The 25,967-nt window shown below is 40.3% G+C and overlaps 1 protein-coding gene across 1 annotated transcript in view; it reads right to left on the reverse strand.

The window, feature by feature from the left end:
- LOC126299043 (delta-1-pyrroline-5-carboxylate dehydrogenase, mitochondrial) overlaps nt 1–25,967 on the reverse strand; it is a 117,776-nt gene that overhangs the window by 29,343 nt on the left and 62,466 nt on the right. The window contains exons 8-10 of the mRNA XM_049990696.1: nt 24,374–24,596; nt 9,887–10,065; nt 3,045–3,233 (exon numbers count right to left, since the gene is read on the reverse strand). Coding sequence (XP_049846653.1) covers nt 3,045–3,233; nt 9,887–10,065; nt 24,374–24,596 — 591 coding nt within the window. The remainder of the gene's footprint in view (nt 1–3,044; nt 3,234–9,886; nt 10,066–24,373; nt 24,597–25,967) is intronic.

A 25,967-nucleotide genomic window follows, 5' to 3' on the forward strand; every position in this document is an offset into this window, starting at 1 on the left:
CTTAAGTCGTAATTACTGTTCATATTTGGAGCATCACCTGAGACCAGCTTTGCGAAAGAAGTGGTGACACTATCTGCGCAACCCAACCATCATTTTGCACGACAATACGCGGGCGCATACATCGCAAGCTTGGCTGCTCTGTTTGGTAAATGGGACTGGGAAGTACTGTACCATCCACCATACTCCCCAGACTTAAGTCCTTGTGACTTTGATTTGATTCCGAAGATGAAGGAACCACTTTATGGCATTCGCTTCAGAACTGTTCCAGAGATTCGACAGGCAGTAGACCGCTCCAATAGCATCATCAACAGAACAGGCTCTGCTAACAGTATACTACGGCCACCACATCGCTGGCAACGGGTTCTACACAACACTGGTGACTACTCTGAAGGACAGTAATAGGTGCAAACATGTAACTCTTTTGTATCAGTTGTGAATAAATAGTTGCCACTATTTAAGTTCCAACCCTCATATATAAAATGAAATATGTCTCACTCTACATGTGCGATTTGTGATTGCAATGCTATGTCATGATCACAGACATCAGCTGTTTGAAAATCTTGCACACTCTACTCTGAAGCTATCACTGAAATGGCTCAAAAGCTCAACCTGGAGAACCACTGCCCTGTGGCCAGGACTAATGTGAGGCAGAGCAATATATTGATTGACTCTTATTAGCATGCATTCTCTGAATGTATTTTGTTAATAGGCCTGTGCATTTCACATCACCTCTCTCCTAACTACTGCAAATAATGGCTGTGTTCCACCCTCTGCAACTGCAAATGCCATACAAAGTTGCAGGAGGCACAAGTGGCTGTACAGCAGACAGGGACACGAATGTAAAATAAGGGAGACAACTGAAACATTGAATCAGCCTGAAAACTTGAACAGATAAGACAAGAGAGACTTCCGGACCTGACTGGCAGCACTCACAGTCAGATTGGTTGCACGTAGTGCTTAGTACCAGCCTCTGACACAAAAACAGAACTGGCATCATGTACCTGTGACTACTAGTAGGAAAATACAGTCTTCAGAAGCTGGTTGCAAATTCACATTAGGCTACTAGCCATCAACAGGACTAAAATTCTACAAATAGCCATGAACTTACCTTCATCCTGTACACATACTGGGTAGGGATACATCAGACATAATAACAATGTATTATAATGAGCCCAAGTAATCACATGACAGTAGTAAAGATGCAGTACTTGGGAGTGCCTATCTACAGCACCAACAGTGTATGCCCTAAAGAAAGGCCTCTGACTATATGGACAAAATGAACAGTACATCCAGAAGGACTTTAATTAAAAAGCAGTAAGCCTACTGCTTAAGCTGTATATACTACTTGTCAGTGATGAAAATGGTTCATATAGCTTGTATCATATACAGGGTGTTACAAAAAGGTACGGCAAAACTTTCAGGAAACATTCCTCATATACAAATAAAGAAAAGATGTTATGTGGACATGTGTCTGGAAACGCTTAATTTCCATGTTAGAGCTCATTTTAGTTTCGTCAGTACGTACCGTACTTTCTCGATTCACCCCCAGTTGGCCCAATTGAAGGAAAGTAATGTTGACTTTGGTGCTTGTGTTGACATGCGACTCATTGCTCTACAGTACTAGCATCAAGCACATCAGTATGTAGCATCAACAGGTTAGTGTCCATCATGAACGTGGTTTTGCAGTCAGTGCAATGTTTACAAATGCGGAGTTGGCAGATGCCCACTTGATATATGGATTAGCAACGGGGCAATAGCCATGGCGCTGTACGTTTGAACCGAGACAGATTTCCAGAATGAAGGTGTCCCGATAGGAAGACGTTCGAAGCAATTGATCAGCGTCTTAGGGAGCACGAAACATTCCAGCCTATGACTCGCGCCTGGGGAAGACGTAGAACGTCGAGGAAACCTGCACTGGACGGGGCAATTCCTCGTGCAGTTGATGAGAAACCTAATGTCAGCATCAGAGAAGTTGCTGCTGTACAAGGTAACATTGACCATGTCACTGTATGGAGAGTGCTAGGGAGAACCTGTTGTTTCCGTACCATGTACAGCGTGTGCAGGCGCTATCAGCAGCTGATTGGCATCCACGGGTACACTTCTGCGAATGGTTCATCCAACAATGTGTCGATCCTCATTTCAGTGCAAATGTTCTCTTTACGAATGAGGCTTCATTCCAATGTGATCAAATTGTAAATTTTCACAATCAACATGTGTGAGCTGACGAGAATCCGCACGCAATTGTGTAATCACGTCGTCAACACAGATTGTCTGTGAACATTTGGGCAGGCATTGTTGGTGATGTCTTGATTGGGGCCCATGTTCTTCCACCTACGCTCAATGGAGCACGTTATCATGATTTCATACGGGATACTCTACCTGTGCTGCTAGAAAATGTGCCTTTACAAGTACGACACAACATGTGGTTCATGCACGATGGAGCTCCTGCACATTTCATTTGAAGTGTTCGTACGCTTCTCAACAACGGATTCGGTGACCGATGGATTGGTAGAGGCGGACCAATTCCATAGCCTCCACGCTCTCCTGACCTCAACCCTCTTGACTTTCATTTATGGGGGCATTTGAAAGCTCTTGTCTACGCAACCCCGGTACCAAATGTAAAGACTCTTCGTGCTCGTTTTGTGGACGGCTGTGATACAATACGCCATTCTCCAGGGCTGCATCAGCGCATCAGGGATTCCATGCGACGGAGGGTGGATGCATGTATCCTCGCTAACGGAGGCCATTTTGAACATTTCCTGTAACAAAGTGTTTGGAGTCATGCTGGTATGTTCTGTTGCTGTGTGTTTCCATTCCATGTTTAATGTGATTTGAAGAGAAGTAATAAAATGAGCTCTAACATGGAAAGTAAGCGTTTCCGGACACATGTCGACATAACATATTTTCTTTCTTTGTGTGTGAGGAATGTTTCCTGAAAGTTTGGCCGTACCTTTTTGTAACACCCTGTATATTTTAATGAAGTCTTCTACACCATTTACTGTTATCTAGCTGTCTGATGTATGTTCAATTCAATAAACACATACCTATCTGATGCAAAAACAGCTCCTGTAAGAGCGTATGGTGTCGTGGTGTTGACTTTTTCCAGAGTTGACCACACATCATTGTCCTTGTACACATACACAGTCAGAACAGGCCCAAAAATTTCCTCTGTCATCTGCTTAGTGTTTGGTGCTGTAGATTCTATTATTGTTGGTTGTATAAAATAACCAATCCTGGAAGACAAATAAGAAAATATCAATGAGTCTTACTGAAAGCAAACAGAAATTGCTGACCTCACTATCATCAACTGAGATACTGTATTACACAAAATTTCACACTTACAAATATTGTGCAGTTATGTGTTATATTATGTCAATTAAGTATAGTTTGGTGCTATGGGGTGTGGAGCTCACTCCAGATGTTTTCTCCTTGAACACTGCAGAAATTGGTGGTGATTACAAATACACTAGAAGGTGGTAGTGGTATAGAATTCACAAGAACTGCACTAGTGTTAAGACATGAGCCCTCTTGAGTCGAGGCTAGAGAGTAGCTGCTGGTTTATCGTTGTTTCTAGTGGCTTGCACAATCCCTTTATTATGCAAAGTGGCTGCTCTGAGGCCACTGAGTAGCCCTCTCTTGCAGCTTTTTGTGGCTGAGATTCTTGCATAGGCTTATCCACTGAAGGTGTGGGGACAGATAAAGGGCAGACAGCACTGGGAGAGGAGTCTGGAGAGGGCCTGAGAGAGAGAGAGAGAGAGAGAGAGAGAGAGAGAGAGAGAGAGAGAGAGAGCCCTGTCACTAGTAAACATTGGAGGAGGTAGCTGCTTCTCCAGTTGGGGGAGGGAAGTGGTTTGAAAATGTGTCGCAAGAACTCTGCAAGTGGAGGTCAGTGGTAGATCTGGCTTGGAAAAAAGTGGTGTGGGGTTACAGAAGTGACTTTTGTGTAATTGGTTATCAAGTCAGCAGGATGCAGATGTTCACATTTTTTTCTTACCTCAGCATGTGACAGGCGACTTGTACTTTTTGTATTTTCTTTTCTTTTTTAAATACTAGGCAAATCTGTCAACATGGAGGATGACGTTCAGTATGAAGGTGACTGTTCACGATGATGACCTATGTGGAGTGATGGTCCGTGATGACTCATGACCAAAGTGTAAACATTAAAAACACCTCATGGGCAGTGGGAGATAAAGTTTCATGTCACACATGCACATCATAACTACCTTTTTCTGGGAGGACATTTCTTTCACAGGCTAGAATGAAAGCACCTGTATCTGTTCTGTTATCCTTGGGACCCTTTTGTACGGATCAGACAAAATGTACACTTTGCATTCGAGAATATCTCATAGTTCTTTGTCCCTCCGAAGTGTAAGATCTGCCTGAAAGATAACTCTTTGCACCATATTCAGAGTTGTATATGGGGTAGTAATCACCAGTATGTCACCCTATCCATGTGTCTGAACAGCTTGAGATTATGCAGCAGAGGCAGCCTTCATCAATGGTAACCCTTTGCGCATTTTTTTCCAATGAATCAACTTCTCCAAATTCGTCTTCCAAGTGTTCCACAAGAAATAATGATTTTGTAGCAGTAAAAGTATCTCCATCTGTTCTAGAGTACACCAGGTATTGGGTAAATTGTTTCACTCCCAGTCATCCAGTTTGTCTTCCCTTGCCATGGGTAGCCAGGGTGAAGAAAGCAGTAGGATTGTAGCCATCCACACTGAAGTAGCTAGACCAGGCTGTTTCAACCGAGCTCCAGGGAGCCGGAGCGCTCACTGCGGCGGCTCGGAGCCCGCGTGGAGAGGGAAAGCGAACTCACTGCCCCCTGGCCGCATGCAGCCACAACTGACGCAATAATCCGTGTTCAATGACAGCTATGACTAGCCCTGGGAGCCCTGTACCTCTATTGGAGGATACCTTTCTATTCATTGAGAGGAATGGTCACCCACAGTGTGTTGTATGTCATAAAGTATTTTATTCTACAAAGAGGTACAATATACAACGACATTATACACATCTTCACGCAGCGCGCTACGATCAGGTAGAAGGCGTTGCACGCAGAGAACTGGTAGCCAGGCTTAAGAACGACATACCAGGAGACGTAAGTTTAAAAACGGTTTTGTAATACGGAGGGTATCAAAACATGCAACACAGTTCATGTTCCGTAATGTGTTTATAATGTTCAGGTGAATGAGAGCGGAGAAAACACTAATGAATTTGCAATTCGAGCAAGCTACAGGGTCACTCACATCATTGCGACGAGTGGCAAGCCGTTTTCGGTGGGACCACTCAAAATCGTGCATGGTAGCAGTTGCAAAATGTTTGTTTGCAACTGAAGGGGTTTGCCTGTTGAAGCAAACAACGTCTCGTCGAATCCTTGACATGGCAGCGGATTTAGAGACACAGCTCAGGAAAAAGGCGAGAGATTTGTTGCATTTTTGCTAGCGCTTGACGAAAGCACCGACATATCGGACTGTGCTCAGCTTGCAGTCTTTGTGTGTGGTGTCGACATGGAGCTGCAAGTAACTGAAGAACTCTTGGATGTGGTACCACTCGATTACACCGCAACAGAACGTGACATTATTGAAGCTGTTTGTGAACCAGTGGACAATATGAATTTGCCGTGGGATAAGCTCCATTCTGTAGCGACAGACGATGCACCACAAATGATCGGGCGTCACTAAGGTTTTGCTTCTCGTTTGAAAAATAAACGGGACAGACATTTTGACTCTTCATTGTTTTATTCACCAAGAGGCACTGTGTGCTCAAACAGTAGAGCTAGGTGGCGTAATGAAAGATGACGTGAAGTGTGTGAATTTTGTGCGGCGTCACGATATGAATCATCACCAATTCAAAGGATTCCTGAAAGATATGGAACCGGAGTATGGGAATATACCTTACCACAGTACAGTTCATTGGCTGAGTCAGGGAAAAGTTCTCGATGTTTTCTTTGCCATTAGTGAGGAAATATCCCTTTTTCTCGAAATGAAAGGGGAAGAAATGCGTTGTCTGAAAGATATAAAATGGATATCAGACCTAGCGTTCCTAGCTGACATAACTATACATCTGAATAATTTAAATCTGTCATTGCAGGGCAAAGGGCAGCTAATCATTGACATGCGCGACCAGATCAAAGCGTTCATGGGAAAGTTACGTTTATTTGAGAGGCAGATGAGTAATGGATATTAAACGTTCTTCAGTCGTCTTGCTTCTTTAAAATTACCTGAAGGTACTACTTTGGGTGATTACCAGCCAAAGTTAAAGCAGCTCAGCAAGTCGTTTGAAACACCATTCCGGAACCTCACTAGTTTGGAAATGGAACTTAAGGTGTTCAGCACTCATTTTTCAGTTTCTCCCGGTGACTTGTCATTGTCACTTCAATTGGAGATTATTAATTTGCAAAATTCAATTTTGTTGAAAGAGAGGTACTACAACACGTTGGATTTGTCACGATGGTATCGTTCATTACAGCAAAAAACATTTCCAAAGCTTCACAACAATGCCACTCAGTATCATGTGCATGTTTGGATCTGCGTATTGTTGTGAGCAGCTTTTCTCAGCAATGAAAAGAATAAAAAGTAAGCAATGATCGTTTCTTCAGGATGCAACAATGAAGGCCATCATCCGCATTAACGCTGCGAATACTTTGACGCCTGATCTTTCCGACCCTGTAATGAAAAGAAAATGTCAAGCTACAGAGGCCCAATAAATTTAGTATGCAATTTCTTGTAAACCAGTTGTTTCTTATTTATTTCCTGAACATCGTATTTCCTGGTGTAGCATGTCACCATGTTTTAGCACCTAAGAGTATGAGGTTGTCGATCTTTATGACGCAGCTGGCACATCGAAACGCTTGCCTTGCCGCCTGCCACAGCCAGCCGTGCCACGTGCCGGTGTGCCGGACCACTTGAATGGTCACAGCGAGCGACATGGCTCCCTGGAGCTTGGAGCGCTCCGCGGCTCACAACGGAGCCGACGAGCTGGAACAGCCTGAGCTAGACCTTTCTGTCAAGATGGCCAAATCAGAACGGCCATTGTGTTGGTTCAATTTGATATCTTTCATATGCAAAACAATGAAATGTCCATCCTGAAGGTACCTACTCCGAGCAAGAGCTCTGCTCAACAACACTGTCTATCTGCAGCAAAGGTAAACTGGCAAGATGGCCATTGCTGAGAGTCCTGACGCCCCAGGAAGATGGACATCTGCTCTTTTGGCATGTGTGGGGATCTAGCAGTTTCAATATCAGCAGTGTGATCCATGCATTGTTGGGGGGTTCTACTGAATGGGTATGTAACGACCCTGCCACATCATGTTTATTACTGTGTTGGTTTTCAATTGCATATGAGTCTATGCATTTATTTTTTGCAAAGGGTCACCAACACTGTAAACAGTAGGGGCTACTTAAGGCATTCTTCCCCAGTCAGTCCAAGGGCACAAAAAGAATTTGACAATTGAGGGCAAACTCAGAAGGGAACCAAAATTATTTTGCCTCAAAAGTGATGTAAGGGAAATGAATGGCGATGCCAATGAACAGAGGTGAAACCTAGGGAAATAGTCAGTTCAACATCAAAATGCCATGAGAAACACAGAAAAGCGGATGTTGAAGATGAGAGATTGCAGTACAAGAAAGGAAGTACCATTTTTACCCGATTATACGATGCGATTTTTTCCTATACTCGCCATTTGAAAAATATGGCGTCCCTCATATTAGCAGATAAAACTACTGCTACTGAGGTCAGTGTTTTCACATTGTTTAACTGAATAATATAGGGGTCATCTAACACTTATGGATGAAGTATTGGCTATTAAGGTTTTGTACAAATTTATTTTGAAGAATTCCAAAGCCACTTGCATAAGAGTAGGCTCAAGATTTTCTGGTATATCGAAGCACTTGATACAGTACTGACCTTCCTCTAACAACCATGTGAATTTGACTCATGGTCCTAGTGCAAGGGATGTATGAGAAACTATGAACTAATCACTGCTCTGCTTAAAAGTTGACAGTTTTGTGAAACAGGAGGAAATAGCATTTTATTCTAAAAACTTACAAACTTGTGTTGTATTGGAACAGATTTGCCATAAAAGTTATCATATATGTATGAATACTGTATACATACATTTATGCTGCTTTTTAAGTAAATGTAACATACAAAATCAAAAATCTTGGCCTTCAAACACCATTACTTGAAACTGAACCAAAGTCAGTATTTTATTTGATTGTGAGAAACTGTAATGGTTTAGCAAGGTTATAAATGATTCAGTTATTGTTCACATGTTAGAATACCGGAGAAAACTGTTACCAGGTTTTAGTCAGCTTCAGAGCAAGGTTGTGACATTCACATGAAACAAGGAAAAAAATATCCTGAATCAAACATCTAACAAATGAAATAAATCACATTAAACAGATTGCCATTGCTATTGCGAGAATAAATTACAGTGGCAAAACCCTACATGGAGATAGTACCAACAGAGGCCACTAGAATGCAGGAAGAGCAAAAGGTCAAGAATTGGACTGAATCATAATTGCGATCTTTTATTTATGTACTACTTACTATTGTGACAAATGATTTGCACCCTAGAGTACATTGCGGTCTGTGCTTCACTTTTGCTCAAGCACAGCACTACGGAGCTTTGGACAGGGAACAGTGACACCATCTTGGCTGAGAACTACATTAAGTGCAGGAAGCAGTGTGTTGAGCAGGCAGCAAATGTCATCCTCTTGCGAACTGTGGGAAACTATACTGCTTTCTTCAGCTTTTTATGTACATCTACAATGTTTAAACTGCAGTTTCCTTGAATAAGTTTGTATTTGGAATTGCAATTACCTTAAAATTTGACAAACCTTCAACAATAACATACATTTCTGCAGTAGATGCTGAAAGTCTAGATTGAGGTCAATGGCATACCTATATGTTTGGTGCAGCAATGTTGCGGACACTCAGAGTAAGGTATGATGGGAACAAAAAGGTTTGTCAGCTGCTGCTTCTACACAGCCAATGAGAGAATGGAAGACAGATGGTACATTTGGAGGCAAGAGACATTGTAACATTCTCAAGCCAGTATAGATGTGACATCCGCAACGTTTTCAGAAAAACAGTTATGTACCCACAACCTTGGAGATCATAATATATTTGAGATAAACAGCCAAATATTTGTGACAATAAAGATATAAGTTTCACAGTTGTTTCATTAGGATGATGATGATTAAAAACAGTGACATCATAGATGCTAAGTAAACAGAAAAGGCAGTGAATATAAAAATTAATGTAAACAATATCTTTTCCTTTATTTTATGACCTCTTGTACTATCAAATGTAGACAATCAATAAATGACATAAGAATGAGTGTAATGTTAACTTCTTGAGAAGCTGCCTTACGTCAATAAAAGTTTCTAATTTCACTTGGTCATAATATGTTAAAAAAAATATATTTTTCTCAAGGAGCCTCTTAAAAAAAGGGGGAGGGGGAGGTTGTCTTACATTTAGGGTCATCTTATTATCAGGCAAATATGGTACGTGCCGCAAACCTTGTGTTCACCATGCACATACTCGCGAAAGAGTCGTGAGGCCCCTGAGGGATACGAAGATCTAACACCAGGGTTGAAAACGAATATAAATTCTTTTAAAAATTTGTAAGTGTTCCCCAGACAATAACTTTAGTTTTGCAATCAAGGATTGAAAAAAGCTATTTTCCAATCAAAGGCCTTCTAAAAACAGGTACTTACACTCCAACATTAATGATAATAATGAATAATTGGTCACCTGTGTTGCACAGTTATGAATTATGGAGTGAAATAATAAATCTTTATTGAATTTTCTATGAGGAAATAATAAGTTGTTATGTTCTTGTACTAGACCAGTAAAAAACAATGAAGTTAGTTCTTACTCATCTGAATAATCTCCTCCAGCAATGATTGTTGTGGAAGACTCCTTCTTTGCTAGATCTATGTACGATTTGATTCTCTTAAATGCATTCTCATCGATTACAGCACCCATGAATGATTTGAAGTCTGCAGGATCTCCAACTTTTATCTGATCCCGAACTTCAAGAAGTCTTGACTTAATCTGCAAAGAATGAAAATAAATAAAAGCTTTGTATTAATTCATCAAGACACGATGCCATTCAAGAAGTGCTTATCCACTTTTGGAAAAAAAGATATATATATTTTTTTCCAAAAAATGGATAAGCACTTCTTGAATGGCATCTATGGGCTTGTAAAATGGGAACAGTGTCAAACATTATAACATTTTTCAAGAACCTATTCTTATATATAGTAACAGTCACACTATTATCATTTACACTGATCAGCCAGAACATTATGACCACCTACATAATAGCCATTATGTCCATTTCTGGCATGGATGACAGCAGCGATGCATCATCGCACAGAAGCAATGAGGTCTTGGTAGGTCGCTGGAGGGAGTTGGCACCACATCTGCACACACAAGTCACCTAATTCCTGTAAGTTCTGGGAAGGTAGGTGATGAGCTCTGATGCCACATTCAATCACATCCCAGATGTTTTCGATTAGGTTCAGATCTGGCGAGTTGGGGGCCCAGCACATCAATGGCAACTTGCCACTGTGTTCCTTGAACCACTCCATCACACCTCTGGGCTTGTTGATAAATGCCATTGCTGTTGAGAAATATGATCATCATGAAAGGGTATACGTGGTCTGCAACCAGTGTATGATACTCCTTGGTCATCATGGTTCCTTGCACAAACTCCACTGAATTCATGGATGCCCACTTGAATGTTTCCTAGAGCATAATGGATCTGCTGCCAACTTGTCTCCGTCCTGCAGTACAAGTGTCAATGAGCTGTTCTCCTGGAAGATGATGGACTCGTGGCCTCCCATCAGCATGATGAAGAAGCTATCAGGATTCATCAGACCGTGCAATGCTCTGCCACTGCACCAATGTCCAGTGCTGATGGTGACGTGCCCATTTCAATCATAGCTGCCAATGTCATGGTGTTAACACTGGCACATGCATGGTTCATTGGCTGCGGAGGTCCATCGTCAGGAGCATTTGGTGCACAGTGTGTTCACACACACTTGTGCTCTGCCCAGCATTAAAGTTTGATCTTAGTTCCACCATACACTGTTTCACCAGTCTGCCCAGCCTGTGACATCCAACATCTGTAATGAGAGGTGGCCACACAACCCCACAACATCTGGACATGGTTTTACGTTGATTTCACCATGTATTGAAGACACTCACCACAACACTCCTGAAACACACAACCAGTGGTGTAGATTCCGAAATGATCAAGCCTGGCCTCTGGGCCATCACAATCTGCCTTCTGTCAAACTCAGATCACATGCCTTCTTCATTCTACACATAGAAAACATGCTCACTGATACTGCATGTACCATGCATGTGTCTGACTAGCAGTCAGTCCTCAACTGGTGATGCTGCTATCGCTCAGATGGGTTTATATCAACAGTAGGTCCATGGTCATAAAGTTCTGGCTGATCAATATACAGTGCAATTAATTAAATAATCTTGACATACTACTAAAATACCAAACAGAACCCCCTTTTAATGATTTATATAACAGCCAGGACAAAACACTCATTACATTCAATCCATAACTACTGATAATTAAAACTGTCATCTTTTAACACATTGAGTGCAAATATCTTATTCTCAGCAAACAAATCACTATATGTTAAATTCTGATCTGCTAAATGTGGTGCACCACATAGACTGTACTCTGCTGTTAATCAGTACTATTAGAGGAGACAACCACATGGACAGACTGATGTTCAAGAGACATAAATACAATGTCCCTTCTTAAAAACTAATTAACTTTCCTTATTCATATTTCAGGTAAATAAAAAATTACAGTAACTGTTTGATTGTAGATATGCTTTTTCCAAGAGTTTTAAAATGTGTGTCATTTTCCCTATAATTTATTCAGTGAGAAGTAGCTTATCAGTTATGCAAAATGCTAGATGAGGAATGTAAGGTAGACAAGCCATTAATACACAATCACCATAGGAAACACTTCTAGTCAAGCATGTTTATCTTCAAATCATTTTTGAGACTAGAGGTGACTGCATAGTTCAATGCAAGAAATGCACAGTTTGCCCCAGTTACGACAGGTAATCCCAGGCGGAGCATCTTCTATCCATCCATTTTGTCTCTCAACTTCCTTTTCTTCTCTATGCTGTCTCTTATCAGTCAGCATTCTTTTCTTCAAAAAGTAACAAATGTTGGGCTATTAACCTCTAGGCTGAGTGAAAAAGGGCTCTGAGGTCTTCTAGTTATTACCATTAATGTGACACATTTTGATATTAGTCTTAATTACATTCTTGGAGCATTTATTCCAATCTCTTGTGAAGCATTTGTTCACTGTAAATTAGAGTAAAACACTTGTGTTGGGAATGTGATTATTGGGCAAGTGGATTATACAATCTCACCATCAGACCTGGCATCTTAAAGCCATCATTTCTATACTGATTGTGTGCGTCTATTCAAGGACGCTGATATTCGAGCAAGTACTTTGCCAGGTCATGTGCAAAAGCCTTCTAATGCATCACAGGTAATATTGTTGCAGCTTTAACATGTCGAAGATTCAGATTCATAAAACAAGGTGGGCACTACAACTGAATTGTACACAAGAATCTTTGCTGCAACATAGGCATCATGACTGTCAAATACTTGAGACTATAGTCTGGCAAAGGATGTGCTCCAGCACTGTTAATTTTTTATCGAATTTCAGACTCTATAACTGCACTTGATGAAAAGAAGCTGCTAAGGTAAGGAAAAGTGGTAACTACTCAGTCAATGTTGACACATTTCTTTATCCTTCCATAGGTGCTGGTTGGTAAGGGATCTGTGTTGCACTAGTATACAATTTGACCCCCATATTTTTGTATGCTGTGGTGTAGACATTCAGGATTAATCCTAGTTCTTTCTCTGACTGAGCTACAACTGCATTATCAGCAGCACACAACAACACAACTAATGCTACAGAAAATGTTAAACATTCCTGGTTTTTAGAGGGTTCTAATTACAGTTCCCAATCCATCCCGTAAGTTAACTTTATTCTTCAAGGAAGACCACCTTTAACTGCCTGTATCGCAGAACTCCAAAATATAAGAAGTGCATTGTCCATGTTACAATATGGAAGCAGAGCATGACAGTACCACTCCTAATGACCTGGCAATGAACTCTGGATATGGGAAAATATGATGTGAAAATCCATATTCTTGCTTTTTGAAAAGTGTGTATTAGATGACACTATTTTTAATTTATACTTTACAGTGTGTGGCTGGAAACATTTCTGTGGCCTTGCAAAGTAATATTTTCCATAAATCTCAATCAAAAACTAAGATTAAATTCTCATTTCACAGTAAGGTAAAATTTTGGAAATGTCATAATGGTAGCCTTTTGATTGCAAAATTATTTATTTGTAAAATCCAATATAGCAACTTTACTGTGTGGTCATTATCAAGTGCAACAATTGTACTTCAGCATACATCAAAAGCTAAAAATCAAGTGACATGATATGACACAGAAGCTAATTTCATCATGCTATATTCCTGATTAATACTACTTGTGTGTAAGGCACGCATTGAATTGCATTTTAAGTAAGTATTCATATTCTGCTTGCTTTTTGCTCACATCTGTAATATTGGGTGAAGTAAATGATCCCACATTTGCTTTTGTTTTGTATAAAACAGAAGCTGGTTTCTTTATGTAGTGGTCTGTGGACTAGTGTACATTTGTTCTCTTTTACACATCCATGTGTGAACTGCTCGATTTAAACTGAGTGCAAGTATATTGCTGCTATTCTACTTTATTTTTGTTCACATCCATTTCCTGTACTTTCTTGCATTTAATACTGAGCTCCAAAATTTTCAATGGAGTGGGATGATGATTTTAGTACACTGATCTCAGCTAAAACTTATTGTTTGTAGTACCCGAATAACGTGTGAACACATTTGTTTAGCTAATGGTGGATTTTTATCATTTGCAAGGTAGAACACTCTAGTCAATAAGGCTACACAGCATACTCACAAGGGAACATTCCCAGCTGTAAATAAACAGTCCTGATGAAACTTGGTAAGGATGCTGAAGGATCCAAATAATGCAATACATATTTTTCCACTTTTGTCCATTTTCACTTTAAAGGGATAAAACGCAAACTGAAAGGTAATTTGGTGTATTCAGTTTAGAGGAAATATCCTGGGAACCATGACATAAAAATGTGTTTCACAGAAAAGTTGAAATGTAATTAATGATCTTGAAACCTATGTAATCAACTTTTTTTAATAATTTATAATTTTCCAAAATACCCCACCACCATTATAATTTTTTTAAAAAACTTCTGTTCTAACATAAATTAAAGAAGCTTTCATGTCACTTTCACCCATGTGAAATAAACCTGGTTTCTGTTGTTTTGTTGTTGTTGTTGTTGTTGTGGGTTGTTTTTTGGGGAAGGAGACCAGACAGCGTGGTCATTGGTATCATTGGATTAGGGAAGGATGGGGAAGGAAGTCGACCGTGCCCTTTCAGAGGAACCATCCTGGCATTTGCCTGGAGTGATTTAGGGAAATCACGGAAAACCTAAATCAGGATGGCCGGATGCGGGATTGAACCGTCGTCCTCCCGAATGCGAGTCCAGTGTCTAACCACTGCACCATCTCGCTCGGTCCTGGTTTCTGAAACACTATTTTTGGAAAATACGGTGTACACAGTGTGTGTCAGAGCATATTCGAAATACCTAATTAAAAATCTAAATTCTCATTATGATTCTTTTGTTTCATGTTTTAAGTTGTTATTTTATGTTTTAAATTCTTTTTTGTCTTTAGTTTATAGTATACACATGTGTATTTTGTTAATTCAAAATAATAGGTAACTCATTTTTATGATACAAAATCATCACAGTAATGATAATCTGTACACAAATGTTGAAAATATAACATTCTTCTACACCATGCACATAAAATGAACACAACTTCTTTACATAACACTAATGATGGACAACACAATATAAAACAAAATTCAGCAGGGTTCAATAATAGTGGTGCAGGTGATAAACTAAATACCCTGATTTGTATCAGGCATATTCAAGTACATTGGAAAACCTTGACGAAGAGAACTGATTATGAACTAGGACTGCAGCTTCATTATATTGTGTCTCAAGTGGTGATTGACATTGCAATTGTAGTAACTATTCAGCAACTGGTCCAAAGTAATCCAAATATGGCTTTTCACATGAAGCACTCAACTACAACGGAAAACACATTTCCATGGATCACCATGTAACAAGACACAGTACATTGATGTGAACAGCACACTGGAAAGACACACAAGAGAGACTAGTTAGCACTGCTCCGTGCCTACGTATGCTTGAGTCACTGGCAGACACCACAGTGGAGACCACGCTTTCTGCCGGTGACCTCCAAAGGCCAGTCCACATTAATACATTTGGTGGCCGATTCAAATGTGCTAGCAGCGACATCACTCTCTGCACATGTGCACTAGTTGCAAGATATCACATACCTCTGCCTCATGTGAAGTGGACAGCCAGACGACGGAGGAGATGCCAGTGGCCTGATGAGGCACATCCATCGGGTCCGGAGTGGCAGCAGCCGGTGCAGTGGGACAATGTGCCAGGCGGCCATCGGAGCACAGGGTCAGAATATGAGGGGACGCAGGCTTGTGGGCTTGCACGAGGGCGCGCGGCACCTGATGACAGTGCCGGAGAGGAGGAAGCCATCGCCATTTCAACGTCATCATCAGCAAGTCCCAGTGCAGGGACAACAGGATGGGAACCCACTCCCTGTCGATGACGACTGATGTGATAATGGAGAGGGGGGCTGGTGGAGTGGCCCGATCAGAACAAGGGGCTGCAGTAACGGACCTGAGGTGGGACATGGACTGGCACCCAGAACTGGGAAGCCAGAAGCCCTGGGCACTGCACTGGAGTCAGCAGCCAGTGTAACAGGGGTGGCTCCACAGCACGTGATGGTGGGCTTGGGGTAGAGGGCAGTGGGGCACGGTATGGTGACAGGGGCAGAACTCACAAACCAGTAGCTTCTGGCAATTCATCAAGGTGCACGCCACTAAACCATCAGCCATATGGATGTCACACAGACATTGTCCTCGGTGGTGGACAAACATAGCCGGTATCCACTTGGGACAGCTCCTGAAGCCTTGCGCCCACACTGGCGATCCCGGCACGAAGTAGCCAGATGAACCCACCAGTGGCAGGTGCTGCGCAGGCCTTAGAAGGTGGAGATGTGTGCATGGCTGCTGGCCATGAAGCATCTCAGCCAGGCTCTGCTCTTTCATAGGCGTGAAGCAATAGCAATAGGTGTTCAGAAAACGGAGAAGGGCATCATCTGGCATAGAATCCATAACAAACCTTTTCATTTGGGACTTCACCATACCCATTAGTATTTCTAATGCACCACTGTACTGTGGGTGGAATCACGGAAGCGTAAGATGACCACTGCAGTGATGGGAATGAAACAATTGAAAAGTGTGAGGAACAGACTGGGGCTCATTATTAGAAACTAAGGCACAAGGCAGTCCCACAGTAGAAAACAAACACTTAAAACTGTACCAAAAAAGGAAAATGGGAAAATGCATCCACAATCAAGAGCAAACAGGAATTCAAGAAAGGACCTGCAAAGTCTACATGAACGCATTCCCACAGCTGGCATGGAGTGGGCTACGGGGCAGAGAAGCCCTGGGAGCTGCTTGTTGTTAGGCACACTGCTCACAAGCCGCAACAAAACAGACAATTTCACCATCAATACCTGAGGGGGGGGGGGGGGAGTCTCCTAGCTAACTGCAATGCGTGAGCTCGTAATTGGGAAACTTCCAAATGTACCCTGCGTTTCCATATCAAGACAGAAGCAAAGCAATTCTTCACAATCAAAGTCAGGATCACGGCCCACAGGAAGACGGGACAAGACGCCTGTATTGGCATGTTTAGACGTGCGTCGAAAGCAGATTTCGTAATTACAGCAAGACAAGAACAGTGCTCAGCATTGGTGGTGATGTGCTGCCTTGTGTTAAGACTCAAACCATGCACAATAGGCTGCATGATGCGCGACTTCACTCCCGGCAACACCAAGCAGCACGGTACAGGTGGGCCCAACAACATGACGAATAGACCACTCAGGATTGGCATCACATTCTCTTCACCAATGAGTGTCACATATGCGTTCAACCATACAATCGTTGGAGACGTGTTTGGAGGCAAACCAGCCAGGCTGAATGCCTTAAACACACAGTCCAGCGAGTGCAGCAAGGTGGAGGTTCCCTGCTATTTTGGGATGGCATTATGTGGGGCCGACGTATGCTGCTAGCAGTCATGGAAGGCGCCGTAAGGGCTGTAAGATACGTGAATACCATCCTCCGACCGATAGTGCAACATATCGGCAGCATATTGGCGAAGCATTCATCTTCATGGATGACAATTCGTGCCCCCATCATGCACATCTTGCGAATGACTTCCTTCAGGATAACGACATCACTCGACTAGAGTGGCTAGCATGTCCTCCAGACATGAACCCTATAGAACATGCCTGGGATAGTTCGAAAAGGGCTGTTTATGGACGACGAGACCCACCAACTACTTTGAGGGATCTACACCAAATCGCCGTTGAGGAGTGGGACAATCTGGACCAACTGTGTCTTGATGAACTTGTGGATAGTATGCCATGAGGAATACAGGCATGAATCAATGCAAGGGGACATGCTACTGGGTATTAGAGGTACTGGTGTTTACAGCAATCTGGACCACCACCTCTGAAGGTCTCGCTGTATGGTGGTACAATGTCCAATGTGTGGTTTTCATGAGCAATGAAAAGGGCGGAAATGATGTTTATGTTGATTTGTATTCCAATTTTCTGTACAGGTTTTGGAACTCTCGGAACCGAGGTCATACAAAACTTTTATTGATGTGTGTGTATGGCATTCGATGTTGGGAGAACATGAAGATTTTCAGATATAGTTCTGGTGAAGGATTATGTCAAATCTCCACTTGAGAAACAATATAATCAAGCTTCAGTGGCCAGTACATAATCAATTCTCTTTGCTAAGGTTATCCATACGAAAATATGCCTGAAATAAATCAGGATATTTCAATGATAGGCTGCCACTATGAGCAAACCCTGCTCAATTTTGTTTTCTACTGTGTTGTCCATCATACGTATTTGTTGTCCGTCATACATATTATGTGAAGAAATGTTGCTGATTTTGTGTGCATTGTGTAAAAAAATGTTATGTTTTAAGCATTTGTTTACAGATTGTCATTATTGTAATGATATTGTATCATAATAATGAGTTTATTATTGTTCTGAATTAACAAAATAGACATATGAGAAATGGTATACTAAAAACATAAAACAACAACTTAATACATAAAACAACAACTTAAAACACAAAACAACAACTTAAAACACAAAACAACAACTTAAAACATGAAATGAAAATAAGTAAAACAAATAAAACAAATAATAATGAACATTTAGATATTTTAATAAGGTATGTTGAGAACACTCCAACATCACACCATGTACAGCGTATTTACAAAAAAGATGTTTCAGAAACCTGGTTTATTACACATGGATGAATGTGGCATGAAAGCTTCTTTATATTATGTTGTAACAAAAGTTTTTATTTTTTCAAAATTAATTAATGCTGGTGAGGTATTTGGGAAAATTTAAAATTATTGCAAAAGCTAATTAGACAGTTTTCAAGAACATTAATTGTGATTCAACTTTTATACTAAACACATTTTTTTTATCCATCATGGTTATGGAGTTATTCTCTCTAAATCTAAAATACTAAATTACCATTCATGGTGTGTATTACATCTTAAAAGTGAAACTGGGCAAAAATGAATAAAACTGTGTTGCATTATTTTGCCTCCTTTACACACCTGCCAAGTTTTATCAAGATGATATATTTACAACTGGAAATGTTCCTGTGTCAGTGACAAGAGACAGTGCCATTCAAAGCAGAATTCCATACTCATTCAGTGAAGAGACTGCATAACAAGGCGTAAATGCAGACAAGAAAAAAATATTCCCAGACTTTTCCTGGTTAAAATACATTATTCCTGGGTGAAACAACACTATATTACAGGCAAAAGCATATATTTTCCATGTTAATTGACAATATACTTTCCCTCGGAGCTGTAAAACTTACCAGTCCTTTGAATGGTATAGGTTTTATACACAGGCATAGAACATTCTAGCATTTTAAGAGGGGGGGGGGGGGGGGAATGAATTCCATAAAATACAGCACACTAGCTTCCGAAGCACTGAAATTGAAATTGCAATGTGTTTTTTCAACCACTCATAACTCATGTCACATGACCTTCATAGATGTTCAAAGCACAGGACACATAATGTAGTCAGCCTATAGCAACATGATTTTTAAAGGAGCATGAACACACAATTAGGAAAAGTTAATGGTTTACATTTAGATACATACAGTACAGCTACATGGAAAGCTGAGCTTTTACTTATTACAGTGTTTTTTTAATTGGTGTGGTTAGACAGGATCCTAAGAGCACAGCTTAAATTCCAGCCATGCACAGCTGTGCACAGAACATTTCATGGGTTACCTGACCGAATACACATTCAGTCGAGCACTTTGACCTTTCCATGTGAAATTGCTCAAGAATTCACCTCACACATTTTTAGGGATAGTTATAATTTTTGCCATGTTGTTGCATGATTTATTATCTATGAAAGAACTAAAAGAAATATGAAAATCTAACCTTGAAGCTTGGTCTTTTTTAGGGCGTGTTACACTTTAAAATATATAAAGCACAGATGCACCAGTAAAATGTTAAATAATGGTATAGATGGTTGGTCCTTTGGACCCAAAATTTTCCTAAGTTCCTCAAAGTGTTAAATTTTGAATGAGAGTCAAATGATCCGCAATTTAATACATTCATCATACAGTCTCATACATAACATAATTTGCCTTGCCTAAAAGGAAACTTACAACGAAAGTTGTTTGTTCTTGTGGTCTTCAGTCCAGAGACTGGTTTGATGCATCTCTCCATGCTACTCTATCCTGTGGAAGCTTCTTCATCTCACAGTACCTGCTGCAACCTACATTCTTCTGAATCTGCTTAGTGTGTTCATCTCTTGGTCTCCCTCTACAATTTTTACCCTCCACGCTGCCCTCCAATACTAAACTGGTGATCCCTTGATGCCTCAGAATATGTCCTACCAATCGATCCCTTCTTCTAGTCATGTTGTCCCACGAATTTCTCTTCTTCCCAATTCTATTCAATACCGCCTCATTAGTTATGTGATCTACCCATCTAATTCTTCTGTAGCACCTCATTCCAAAATCTTCTATTCTCTTCTTGTCTGAATTATTTATCGTCCATGTTTCACTTCCATACATGGCTACACTCCACATAAATACTTTCAGAAATGACTTCCTGACAGTTAAATCTATACTCGATTTTAACAAATTTCTCTTCTTCAGAAACGCTTTCCTTGCCATCACCAGTCTGCATTTTATACCCTCTCTACTTTGACCATCATCAGTTATTTTGCTCCCTAAATAGCAAAACTCATTTACTACTTTTTCCCATTTCCTAATCTGATTCCTTCAGCATCGCCCGATTTAAATAGACTACATTCCATTATCCTCGTTTTGCTTTTGTTCATGTTCATCTTATATAATCCTTTCCGTTTTCCTACTATTGAATTCCAGCCACCCATGACTATTAAATTTTTGTCTCCCTTCAGTATCTGAATAATTTATTTTATCTCATCATACATTTCATCAATCTCTTCTTCATCTGCAGAGCTATTTGGCATATAAACTTGTACTATTGTGTTAGGTGCGGGGGCTTAGTATCTATCTTGGTCACAATAAAGCTGTTCGTAGTAGCTGTTCATAGTAGCTTCCCGCATTCCTATTTTGTTATTCATTATTAAACCTACTCCTGCATTACCTCTATTTGGTTTTGTATTTATAACCCTGTATTCACCTGACTAGAAGTCTTGTTCCTCCTGCCACCGAACTTCACTAATTCCCACTATATCTAACTTTAACCTATCCATTTCCCTTTTTAAATTTTCTAATCTACCTGCCCAATTAAGGTATCTGACATTCCACACCCCGACCCACAGAACGCCAGTTTTCTTTCTCCTGATAACGACATCCTCCTGAGTAGTCGCCACCCAGAGATCTGAATGGGAGACTATTTTACTTCCGAAATATTTTACCCAAGAGGACGCCATCATCATTTAACCATACAGTAAAGCTGCATGCCCTCGGGCAAAATTACAGCTGTAGTTTCTCTTTGCTTTCAGCCATTCGCAGTACCAGCACAGCAAGGCCGTTTTGGTTAGTGTTACAAGGCCAGATCAGTCAATCATCCAACGGCAAGGTCCATAGTTCATGGGGGGAACTCTGAAAGTAAAGCTTTTCAAACCATCATTTGCAATTTTTTCCCATGACCTGTTATAAATGTAAACAGTCATGACATCAAAAGCACTTTGTTGTTACATAGTATTGCATATCTTCATCCTATTGCCTTTTGGCACATTTTACTGTCAACAGATGCTTGTGTGTGTGCGCTATATTTTGTTGTTGTAAGTGGCATATTTTCTTTGCAACTTAAGTTTTATTTTGGTGTTTTTCTCTAGTTTGTTTTATTGCTGCAGTAGTATATTGCAGTAGCAGGCTAAAGTAAAATTGTTAGAATATCAGTTCTTACCAGTCAAAAGCACCAAAATTTAACTCAGAACTAAAACAATAAAAAATTCCCAGGGTTTTCTCCAATGAAAATATTCCCAGTTTTTTCCCATAGTTCCCATTTGTCTCAGGGCGTATACACCCTGAATAAAGTTGAATGCCAATTCTGCCAAAAGTTGCTAATATGGAGTTCTCCATTGAAAAATTACGGGAAATGGATAGTAATAAAAATAAAGCAGAATATGAGCAATATAATTATAATGCATTTAAATCGAGCACGGACTCATAAGAAGGAACAAATATAAGCAAGTCAATAGAACACCATGCGATGAAACCAGCTTCTGTTTTATATGAGACCAAAACTATCATGGAATCATTCTCCTCACTCAATATTACGCATGTGAGCAAAAATTAGGTAGAATATGAGCAACATATTTACAATGCAATTTGAAAAGTGGAATACACACACGAAGTCTTAATTAGGAACACAATGCAATGAAGCCACCTTCTGTTTACTGCAAAAAGAAAAGAAATATGAAAGACTTTAAATTGCCCAATAAGAAAGCAATATGAGAAATAATTGATAAACTAGCAGTGCTTCAACTGACTTGGCAGTGAATCAAGGTTGTGTTATCAGAAATCTTTGAGTTTTTCCCCCTGAGCTGCATGACAATGGCAACACACAGGGAAAACAATGTTGGGATAATCACACATTGTTACTTAATACTGGTACTGATATGGAATCACTCCCTAGCAGAGTTGATGTGACGTGTGTAAATTAATTTCAAGATAGTAATAAATTTCTGCTGAAAACCATACAGAGCTACAAGCTTCCACGAAGCTCTAGTTTTCCATGTCAAATGCTTTAGCGTGGCCAGTAAAGGCAATGTAAAGAGGTCTATTTTGTTCTCTGCATTTTTCTTGAATGCTGACATGCTGCTAATACCCGGAAGCTGCACTGGCTCTCTGGTAGCAAATCTTCCACAAAGGGAATAGTACAATATGTGAGAATTCAAGCCATTAGCTTTCCAAAGGCATACAGCTACTATATTCCCCAGCAGTTACTGCAGTTTCTTAAATCAGGAGACATTTCTTCACTGGTACAAGTTTTGACAATAAGTTCCTGGATATGTCTTAGGATTTCCTCACCATCCTCTTTGAGCTCCTGATGGGGTACTATCATGACCTGTGGCATCATGTTCCTTTGCCTACTTAATAAAGCACTTCGTCTAGTACTGATTCGGGTCTTGTAGATGTTCTTTCCACCCATTTGTCATGGAGCACTGATCTTTTAGAAGTGCACTCTTCTTACTAAACCTAAGTGATCTTTTGTCAAAGGTCGTGGGACCATAAATTGCTTCTGTGCCTTGGAAGAACTGTCCCATACTTTTGTTTGCAAAATATTGCTATTGTTATCCACCACACATTCTTGAGCACATGGATAGTTATTTATAAATCTCCTTTGGCAAGACAGAATGCCACACATAAAAGGTTTTCCTGTTCTCTGATATTAATGCTTCAATTTCATCACCTTTCTGTTGAACCAGTTCTGATGTTTCTCATTTTTATATCCCGTTTCTTTGCAAACATCCAGAATGATGGTCTCCAAGCTCTTCCACTGCTGCATTACATCAAGACATTCCTTCAACACTTTCTGTACTGAGAAGCATATTCTGACTTACCAAGCTTTTTGGAATCGTGTGTGGTTACAGCTCTTCTCTTGTTTCCTCCTCTTGAGGGGATAGAGACAAATGCATGACGGATCTAGGAAGTTCATAATCTGTCCAAATGTCATTAGTTCCAGTCGTTTTCGTGATGAAAACTTCCTGTAGATCTTTCTTGTGGACTATCACGTAGTCAACGGGATACCACTGCTTTGATCGAGGTTGCTACCGTACTGTTTTGAAGTGATACTTTTGTCAAAAGATGGTGTTGGTACTTGTTAATCCATGTTAAGCACGTTTTGAGAAGAGTCTAATGTCACTTGAGTTTTCCTGCCATCTACGTCCTTGCCAATTACATCACTTCACACTTTGTGGTCCCTACTTTAGCATTAATATTGCCAAGTAAGATTATTTTGACTTGGCAACTGATATTTGATACAATGTCATCCAGATCTGAATGGAATGTTTCTCTGATATCATCATCATAATCTAAGGGTGGGGGCATACTGTGGCATGCTATTTACCACCCAGTCAATATCTTAATATCATGCAGCATTCGTTATGCTCAGTTGGAAGCTCAGCCAGGTGCCTGAGAAGCTTGTTCTTGATAGCAAAGCCCATTCCATGTATTTGATGCTCATTGGTAGTCTTTTGCATCCATAAGAAGCTGTGTCCTGGAGAGAGGGTTTTCAGACATTTCTCCACAACCATTTCAGAATATTTATGTATTGAAGCTGCAAAAGCCATTACTGGAGTTCACAGGAAGTGAGTGGCTACAAATCTATCACCCTGGAAGAAAACAGAAAGGAAGGGGGGAATTTCCATGTATAGCAAGTGGAAATCTGCTAATGGATAATATGACCTGGACTTGATCTAGATTTTTTATTTTATTTTTACTTAAATATGGTTTTCCTGGGTCGCTTCAACTGTTACCTAAATGCTGCAGATATTTGTATAATTGGAAGTTTACATCATTGATTATTTTAAGGCATAATTAGCTTTACCTTCGGCCACAATGATGCAGGCACATAGAGTCGTGAACAAGCGGAACACTTCTGTCCCTGGTACTCAAATGCTGAACGGATAGTCTGAAGGGACGCAGACTCAACATCAGCACTTGGATGAATGAAGTGGAAATTTTTACCACCACATTCACCAATCAATCGGGGGTAACTCTTGTAACGGCTTACGTTGTTGCCAACAAGTTTCCAAAGTACCTCGAATGTCCTGAAAAAAAAAAAAAAATCTCTTATCAGAATGCTATGAGGAAAATCACTTTATATGTAACAGCATTTTATTAAAAAATGTATGGAATGTAAATGAAAAAAATACAAAATACAGCGTAACTACCATTATTTTTATGTTCTTTGTTGTTCTTTAGTTGCTACCATATAGCTATTATGAATAAATGAGACCTGGGGCATTTTACTTAAGACCTATGTAATTGTGGCATGTAATATCTTTATATACAATTAGCAGTGGTACTTCGATGCAAGAATATATTGTTCAGAATGTTCTTCCAGTCATTGGAGGATAACAGTTTTAATCCCAAATGGGTTGTATGAAACAAATATCAGAATATCAGTTCAAAAAATTCTGGACATTCATAATTTTGCACTAATATAATGTGTAACTGCCAGATGTTTCATTGTTGCATGTCAGTTATTTTTCAGTGCTGTATTGAGTAGAATGTTGTGTCGCTGAGTTTGCAAATTTCGAGATGGCAGAGTTAGAGGAGCAATGCATCTGCATTAAATTTTGCATGAAACTCAAGAAAACCTTTACAGAGACACACCAAATGATGCAGAAAGCCTGAGGTAATAATTCCTTAAGCCATACTCAGTGTTACAAATGGTTCACATGGTTTAAAAATGGCTGGACCGAAGTTGAAGATGACCTTCACTCAGGACACCCTTCAATGTTTACCGATGGATGCTCATATCTGGAACACCAATGAAATTGCGCAGGCCAATCAAAGACTGATTGTCTGCAGAAGAATGTGACATTTCAGTTGGATCATGTCATGGAATCCTGACACAGAACCTTGGAACGCATCGTGTTGGCACTAACTTCGTCCCACTGTTCACGAGTCAAGATCAGAAAGACCTATGCCTCGCAATCTGTGAAGAGCTTTTGGATTGCACAAATGAGAATGAGATGCTCCTTAAGAGAATCATAACTGGTGATGAGACATGGGTCTATGGATATGATGGTGAGACCAAGGTCCCATCCTCACAGTGGGCTGGGAAAGGTTCTCAAAAACAAAAAAAAGCTCGTCAAGTCAGTTCAGGTCAGATCTTATGTCAAAGCCATGCTGATAGTTTTCTTTGACGTTGAAGGATTATTTCATCATGAATTCGTGTCACAAGGACAAACTGTTAATCAATGGTACCATTGAGAACTACTGCAACACCTGCAAGAAAATGCGTGAAGGAAACAACCTGAATGGTGGGAAGACAACTTATGCCTCCTTCATCACAATAATGCACCCACACATTCATCCCCTTTAGTACCCGACTACTGCACGAAAAACAAAATCACTTCACCCTCATATGCACACAACCAGTTCTGGATGATGCATGCTGTGTAAACAGGGAC

This window comes from Schistocerca gregaria, chromosome X (genome assembly GCF_023897955.1).
Source record: "Schistocerca gregaria isolate iqSchGreg1 chromosome X, iqSchGreg1.2, whole genome shotgun sequence".
Taxonomy (NCBI): domain Eukaryota; kingdom Metazoa; phylum Arthropoda; class Insecta; order Orthoptera; family Acrididae; genus Schistocerca; species Schistocerca gregaria.